The 8,584-nt window shown below is 35.9% G+C and overlaps 2 protein-coding genes across 3 annotated transcripts; both read right to left on the reverse strand.

Annotated features, from left to right (window-relative positions):
- Positions 1–1,527: 1,527 nt before the first annotated feature.
- On the reverse strand, positions 1,528–2,934 carry LOC112771362 (F-box/kelch-repeat protein At1g16250-like). The gene has a single exon (XM_025816088.3). It carries the CDS (start codon positions 2,722–2,724, stop codon positions 1,642–1,644), a length of 1,083 nt encoding a protein of 360 aa, XP_025671873.1. The 5' UTR covers positions 2,725–2,934; the 3' UTR covers positions 1,528–1,641.
- A 1,003-nt stretch (positions 2,935–3,937) lies between these two features.
- LOC112791423 (protein GID8 homolog) lies at positions 3,938–8,122 on the reverse strand. 2 transcript variants are annotated; one of them, XM_025834255.3, is made up of 7 exons: positions 7,761–8,122; positions 7,541–7,664; positions 6,309–6,468; positions 6,086–6,192; positions 5,753–5,884; positions 5,337–5,493; positions 3,938–4,321 (listed from the first exon to the last, which is right to left on the reverse strand). In XM_025834255.3, exons 2-7 carry the CDS (start codon positions 7,589–7,591, stop codon positions 4,200–4,202), a joined length of 729 nt encoding a protein of 242 aa, XP_025690040.1. In that variant the 5' UTR covers positions 7,592–7,664; positions 7,761–8,122; the 3' UTR covers positions 3,938–4,199. The 2 variants fall into 2 exon arrangements, with proteins under 2 accessions (XP_025690040.1, XP_025690039.1); XM_025834254.3 differs by having other exon boundaries at positions 7,541–7,654; positions 7,761–7,979.
- Between the last annotated feature and the right edge of the window lie 462 nt (positions 8,123–8,584).

An 8,584-nucleotide genomic window follows, 5' to 3' on the forward strand; every position in this document is an offset into this window, starting at 1 on the left:
CAACCCCAACTGAACTTTTGTTCAACACCAGATCAACCCCTTCTTTTCGTTTATCCCCGTATTCTCAAGTCTCTATTCTTTTAGAGATTACTTCATTACTGATTGTTTGAGATCCCATAGATTTCGCACTCACCATAACTGCCGGATACACCAAAGGATTATCCGTTCACGTTTTCAAAAAACGCTCGTGCCACTCATCCAAATCCTCAACAGCAAATACCTTTCTATCCTTGTCATGCTCTACCTCCCGTAACTCCTGTGGCATCATTACCACCGCATCCCATTCCAACTCCAATGGTTCCCTCTGAATTTCTAATTCTTCATTTCTATGGTGTTCCAAAACAACTCTCTCTTTCTCGTTCACCTCACTATCCTTTTCTTTAATTTTTTCTTGTTTTACATCAAGAGAATCTTCATCATGCGTAGTGATTTTTTTTCCGGACATCAATTCTCCTCCTGTACTTAGCCTCACCCACAAAGATTTATTTGCTCCTTAAACACATTCCATTCATCTCTTTGTTAGCCTTTAATACCCCTCCTTTGTAGTATACCTAATAAAAAAATTTGTATGTTTATCTTCAAAATATTTCTATGTTTACATCATAAAATTTTTATGTTTGACATAAAAAATTTATGTAATTAGAAAAAAATGTTCTGTGTATTTCTTTCATATTTCTCTTCAAAAATTTGTGTGTTTATTTTTAAAGAATTTTTTCGTTTAGCATAAAAAATTTATCTGATTAAGTCAAAATTTTTATCCTATGTTACTCTTAAAAAATTTGTGTGTTTATCTTTAAAATTTCTATATAGTATGTTACTCTTAAATTAATCGCACAATATTTCTGCTAATAAAAAGCATTCTCACATAAATAGTAATATTGTACATCGTTTTCATGATATAGACCAAGGACTCTCCCCTAGCCCCAACTCAGAGAACATAAATGTGTTAGAAAAAGTTGTGCAAATAAATTAATTTTGGTTGGTCAAGTGGTCAGTTTACTTGTCCGTTTAAACAAGTGTCGGGAATTTGAATCTCACATCGTGAATGCAGCAATCCATTGGTCAGCGGCAGACCCTTAAATAGAACTCAGATTCGCAACGAATTAGTATTTGACTTGTCGAGTTTGAGGATACTGTGTGCAACCAAAAAAGAAAAAAAGTTGTGCAAATAACACGTGTTGATCATTTATTCAATTCAGTCCGTTTGTCATGTCTGTTTGCAAAGTGCGGAGCAAATTAATTAACTTTCTGAAACATTGCTAACCAAAAGGTAACCATGATTTGGATCACTAGTTTCTTTCTAATTTCAGAGAATTATTCTAAATCCTCCCATCACCCAAAGGGTGAGAGTTATCAGAGTTATATATATCCAAACATCTAATAAGATTTAATATTCATTAATATCTAAATACTATAATATCACGTTCCTACATTCTAAAAACATGGTACAAGATCTTTTCTTGTTTTGATTTGCCCCATCATTATAATCAATCCAAACAAAGACAGCTGCCTTGGAAAATGCAGAGTGTCTTAATCGAAAAGTCATGCATGCATTGATTAATGCCACTACTATTCTGTATGATATCTTTATTGGATTTGGATTACCATTGATCTAAACATACTTTTTAGAAAAATAAATGTTTATGATAGTTGCACAACACAACAATGACTACAGAGCTCTTTCTCACCCTCCAATTCCACAGGCTCAAGGCTCCTCCATGCACCCCTTGTTGTATCAAACAAGTGGACAAGGGACATTGATCTTTCTATCTCATCATAATCATTACCTGTCTTGTACCCTGCCAAGAAAAATAATTGAGTCCCTATTGGGGCCATAGTTAGGTATGATCTTTGGCTATGAGGCCAATTCTCATAGTTGGTCTCCAATGTGGAAAGGCTTGGTTTCTGTGACCCTTCAACTTCATTCCAAAGCTTCCCATCATAGGCCTCAACATGTCCCTTCCATGCATTCAAGCAATCCCCTGAGCTAAAAAGGGAGTCATTAACCGCCACGATTTGATTAGGAGGCACATCCAACTGCCACATCCCTGCCACAAGGTCCCACTTTTTTGCTAGCGTGTCGTACACCTCAGCAGAGCTACGCTCCACTAGGCTAGGTATTGTGAACCCTCCAATAATATATACTTTTCCTTGCCATGTCACCCCTACACATTTATATCTCAAAATATGCATACTAGGCAAAGGTGTCCATGTGTCAAGACTAGGATCATACACCTCAGCCGACGAGATCCCGTGTGCGCTCGCCAGCTTGGATTTCCCCCCTGCCACGTAGATTCTGTTATTGCAAATGGTGCAGGCAAAATCATACCTTGGCATGCCAAGTGGCGCGCAATGGAACCATTGATTGGTTGTTATGTTGTAACGCAGGACATTTGGTGAAACATGGATACCCACATCAACCAATTCAGCTGAGTCATCAGACACATGAACCCTTTCTTTGTGGCAAACTAGGCCACCAATTATGTAAACAGAGTCCCCTAAGGAGACCATGGAAAAGGCTTTCAAGATTTGGCCTTCAATTAGTCCTGGAATTGAGGTCACATGGCTCCATGTGTTGGTGGATGGATTAAAGAGCTCCATTGAGTTAGGAACAATAGCTTTATTGTCGGTTGTTGGTTTTGTAGGACAAAACACAGCAACTATTGCATAATTGGAAAGAAAATCATCCTCCATTGGCCTTGACAAACATGAGAGGGAACCCATTCTTTTTGGGATACTGTTAATGATCACTCTTATGTGTGTTTTGTGTAAGTTGCCACTGGGAACTGGGAAGTGTTACAGTATGAAGAAGAGTGATATTTGTAGGGAAGGTTGGCGGAGAAAACAAAAATAAAATGCATATAGATCAGAGTTTGCGTGTTAACATCAACTTGTGGTGATAACATTGTAACACATTTGATATATTGTTGCCCATTGTATGCACTGTTGTCTTTTTATCTCTTAAACATAAAGCTAAAACATGAATTTTCCGGATTCTACAAGGTTTTTGTAGCAAGTATTAAATACTTGTAATCAATTGATTGGATTAAAAGCAAATTGTTTAATGTCTCCTTAGAGGCGTGGATTTTGAAGTTGGACAAGGCATTGAGACTTTGTAAAGTGATCCATTGAGTGGTGTTTTGTTTTATTTGAGTAACGTGCCATCTTAGTTAGTAAATCTGATGTGATGTACTTGGGGTATGCAGCTATAATTGAAATATCAAACCTTGAGAATGCATCATTCATTCCTATATCTATTATTTTCTAAATCCCTAAAGAAATAAATTGGTAAATGCCTTGTATTGAATATATTGATCTCATTTAGAAATCGTATGATAAGGATTATACTTATCTTTGTCAACTAAAAAAATTAAATTAAGAGAATCCACTTCTTCAAAGCTACTATCATTAGCGAAGATCCATCACGCCCATATACTACTCTAATCAAACCATGCATGCATGACCTCATTACTAATCTCACCAGTTCTTCTTCTTGTTAACCTTCTTCTTGGACTTGCAAGAATCTCCATGCCCCTGGATCATACCACGAATAGGTTGGCTTGCAAAATGAAAATACGGTTATTTTCTTATAAATAGGTTTTCTATCTCGAATTAGGTGCGATTTTTTATAGTTAGCCCATGATCTTAATTTCACTAGTAGTGTTTACCAGTTAAGCTTTTCCGATTAAGTTTATCTAAGCTTTATTCGTTTTGGTGAACTTTCGAATTTGATTCACTTGTAGCTGTTAGTTAATAGCACATCCTTTAACTAGCTATCCGAGCTAAATCCAGCTAGAACACAATGTCAAAATAATAAATGCCTGGGAGGTAAATGTAATCGCCAATCACGAGTCCAGAATAAGAAAAATCAATAGTCCAGGACAGATTACGCATTTAGGAGTTAAGACAGCGAAAGTGAAAAGATCGCCTACACTCAGAAGCAATTTCAGGACAAATTCTATAGATTGTAACGAAAAGCATGCATATGAAAATGCTGCAAACACCAAGTTTAACGAAAGAATTGATAAATGTACTGAATTATCTTTTTACAACGGTATAACACCACTTAAACGAACTATCTACGAGAATCTGGACATTGGATTGGCCATGTTCGGATTAAATGTCGCATTTGATGCGAATGATGACCATATCTTCATCTAAAACTTGCACAATGCAATTGCAAGTAAACTTGCAAGCATTCAAACAGCAGGGTCTTCTAGTACAGCCTTGGATAGATCATTAATGTGAGGATAAGCAGCTTTCTCATCCAACTCTTTTTGGGCCCATATCAACATCTTCAACAAGCTTGGAAGTTTAGGATCTGATACAACAAAAGTCAGGCAAGGTTATTAAATCCAATTGTGGAGGAATGGAACAAGACCAAAAAAACAAGTGCGAATTTCAAACTAGCAACCCCCCAGTTAGCAAAAGCTGACAACTATATCTCTATAACCAAAGAAAAACAAAATTTAATATCAGTCACTCAAACATTATATACAGCCACTACCTCATGCTTTGCTATTATGCATATATTCTCTTGTTAGGCATGTATCCTGTGGACTTGGTTCCACATATTTTTAATCTACTTGCAGAAATCAAAATAAAGAAGTTTTAGAAGAAATTTTAAATCACCAAATGGAAGAAAATTCTCATTGCTCATCTCTCAAGTGGAAGCAAATTGAAGGCCATAAGTCATACATAGACAACTCATTCCTGGCTTTACAAGTATTAGGCTATATATAGTATAACAGATAACAGAATGTGGTCAGAGCTAACAACCACTACTATAAATAGCATATCTCTTTGTATCAGAACATAACACATTCATATCAATTCAATACTTTCAGTTTACTTCTATATTCTCTCTTTCTCTATGAAAAGCTCATAACAGGCCAAGTCTTTAATTCAAGTACACATATGATGGAATAAAAGCACATCCAAACATGCTTTTGACGTCCCCCAATGACATAACATGGAATAAAAAAAACTACAAAACGATAGTATCATATGTGCACTCCTTGTCCTCTTGCAATTTATATTTGTTAAAGGGGGCATATATTTCAGGTAATGAATAAGTTACAAGCACAACAAATTTGAATCCATCTTTCGGTGCAGACATAGAATCTCAGAAAATTATGCCCAGAAATTTTATAACATCTGCTAATTTGCTATGCTACCTAACAAACTTTATAAGTCAATCAGGAAAAGCTAGTAGGAATACATGCTTGTTAGACAGATTCCTCAGATGTATACATGTGGAATATGACAAAGTAAAAAACCAGGGTCCATGCTCAAGTCATAAATACTAGAAAACAGATGGTGCAGCAGATACAGACCTTTTTCATGACTCTGGCTTGTAAGGATGGCAGCATTCACCTCACTTGCCGTCTTTAGACGCTGTGATATATCAAGAAGCTCTCCAATAGGACAGTTAGAGACATCTTCAAAGGCAAGAAGTGCAACAGTCCTCTCCAAATCTTCTAAGAAGCTTTGCTGGAGGTAATTAAAAAGTTAAATTAAGCATTAGTGGGTAACACTAGTGCAACTAATAATGCTATATATAAACTTCTCTGTGATGAAAAATTATTTTCACATTCTGCATCTTTCCAAGCTTCATTCAACCAGAGTAAACTAAGGGTGCAAGCAATCTACCACTAAAAAAGATAAATAAGCTAATAAAATACTTCATTAATCAAGATACCACAGAGGAAAATATAGATTAAAAGAAAACACTAATCAAATTTAGACTTACATTTTCCTCCCCCCTTGGGGCAAGCTCCTCCTGGGCAAACTCTAGAGCTTCTTCTACTTTTCCATTCCGAATCAATTCTATCAGCCGCTGTTGTTGGAGATGGAAAAATAGTTGTGGATTTGTATCTAGTATCTGCAAACAGCATTCCAAAACAAATATTAAGTTCATAAAAAGATGAACAAAAATCTGATGATTACACCAAAAATTGTATTACATGCATTGTGGTATATAGTAGATTGAGAACAGGTTTATTCGTATAAAAGTAATTAACGTACTATATTGTTAACGCTGCATTACAATTGCAAGGGTAAACTAAAGGTATTGACAACCTACCTCTGGATTTAGGTCATTCACTTTTTCAATTGCGTCCTCAACATTACCACTTTGAACTGCCTTCTTAACAGCCATGCGATCAGTGATTGTTGCGAGATCTATGTCTGCTGTGTGTCTATAGGAAAACCAAAGCAGAAAACAGCAAAGACGTGATTCCAATAAAATAATGAAAAGAAATACATAAATTAAAAGAAACAGTGAGACATGGTTTAATGAAGGATACGTTCAGTTCCAGACTCCATCTGGAATTTCTCAGCAGCTTCAACATAACCCTCAGTCACAAGGAAATTCATGACCAATTTATTCATGTCTTCTTTCCTGATCTTCACATCATTAAGCTTCTTCTCCCACTCTTCTCTTGTTATCACCTTCTTTGATGCAGCCTTAGCACAAACAAGTTCAAAGAAAAATGCATTAGCATGCCACCGCAGAGACATTTGTAATTTACACATTCCATTAAGTCCGCATAACACTGTCCACAATTACTTCATTCTCGATACACAGTAACTTCCGGAAGAAAAAAGAAGCAACCAATTGAATAAATTGAGCAATAAGTACATAGAACATCGCAATTCTTCAACCATTTTTAATCGGATAAAGTATTATTTTGGTCCCCAACATTTGGGCCGAATCCTAATTTGGTCCCTAATGTTTCAAACGTCCTATTTCAATCCCAAAAACTTTCAAACGTCCTATTTCAATTCCAAAATAGTTTTAAGCGGGTTCAATGCTGTCGCACCATTAAATTTGACACAAACAATTCGCATATTGAAGTGCCAATAGCATTCGATTTTATTATGTAAGTAAAATCGATCTATCAATGTCCAACGAAATATAAAAGTTTTCTTTCGATTTTGAAGCGTTGATGATTGAATGTAAGGATTTGGAGTTTAGTATAAAAAAAATTGAGGAGAGAAGTGTTACAAGAAGGTTTTCGTTATATTTTTTCCACATAGAAGAAGACATGACTTAATTAGCAACGTTATTCACATCCATGTCACTTATTTTGTTAACTATTAGTGTCAAATTTAACCGTAGGACAATATTGAGCCTGTATAAAACTTTTTGGAACAGAAATATGATGTTTAAAATGTTAGGGATCAAATTAGGATTTGGCCCAAACATTGGGTACCAAAATAGTACTTTACTCTTTTTAATTTTAACATAGTATAACATAAGAAAACACCTCACACGCTAAACTAAACCAATCTCCTCCCACTACCCTATCATTACAATCAAAGCATTGTATAAAGCATTTCACAATCAGTGAAAGGAAATCTCAAAATTACATGAAATCCGAACTATCTTTCTAAATCTATTCAGAATCATGCAAATAAACGTAAAATAAAGCATCATCAGCTGTTAATTAAGGAAACACAAATAGGGAATCCTTTGCTCAAAACTAATACCTAAAGAAACTGTTAAAAAATAAACAAATAAAAATAATTAAATTACCATTGCCTCGATTTCTGCGAGCTCACGAATAACAATCCAGAATAGTGACATCAGTGCACCAGCTTCAACTCCATTAAGTCCGAGGCGAAGCGAAACGACGACGGTCTCCCTGCACTGCAAGAAACTATCGAAACCGTTAAATTATATATTCCTGAACTAAAATCCAGGTCAAAACCAAAAAACAAAAAAGAAAATAAAGGTCGGCAGAATGTGATTTTACCGCAAAAAGTATTTTCAGGGAAAATATAGTAGAACTGTTATTTTCCGGGAAAGTAATTCCGACAAAAGACGATTCCGCAATGAGTGTCTATGTAGGTTCTGGCGACCCCTCTCTCTCTCTCTCTCTCTCTCCGCGCAGGCAGAGTAGCTAGCTCTGGGCCTGGAGGGTGCAAGAACTTTCGGTCGATGGCTGTGGTCGGTCCGAACCCGGTTTGTTTTTAGCGGGTTCATCTTAAATGGGCCGAACTTTTATCTTTAGCTAGGCCCATTTTGGTCCGAAATAGCCTCACGTAAAATCAGATCGGGACCAACTCACTACTGAACCGTTAGATTTGATCAAGCAATATTCCTGAAGAACCCCCCCCCCAAAACAAAAAAAAAATTAACTAAATAAATAAAAGGATCAAGGAATATTCTTTTGACACAACGATTATATTTTTGTTAATCTTTTTAACTTTTTGAACCAGAAAAAAATTTGTCAAAAGAAATTCAGTCATGAAATTAATTCAAAGAAGACAAAAAAAATCATTGTTAAATCTCACCTGCTAAATGAGAGGTTAACATTTTCATTACAATGTAAACTCCAAATGTATAATTGAGAAATATTTAAAATAGGGGCCTGCTACACATACAACTAAAAAGGCCGTACAAGTTTTACAAGTTATCAGCCTAAATTTCATTAACACGCGCATTAACTCATTTTGAATGGAGCGTAACTACACGCGCCCCACTCAAACGGTTCCTCTTCGTCTTCTTCTTCTTCTTCTTCTCTTCTTCTTCTTCGTCTTCGTCTTCGTCTTCTTCCTCTTCCTCTTCCTCTTCCTC

Source organism: Arachis hypogaea, chromosome 3, assembly GCF_003086295.3.
Source record: "Arachis hypogaea cultivar Tifrunner chromosome 3, arahy.Tifrunner.gnm2.J5K5, whole genome shotgun sequence".
NCBI classification, from domain to species: Eukaryota; Viridiplantae; Streptophyta; class Magnoliopsida; order Fabales; family Fabaceae; genus Arachis; species Arachis hypogaea.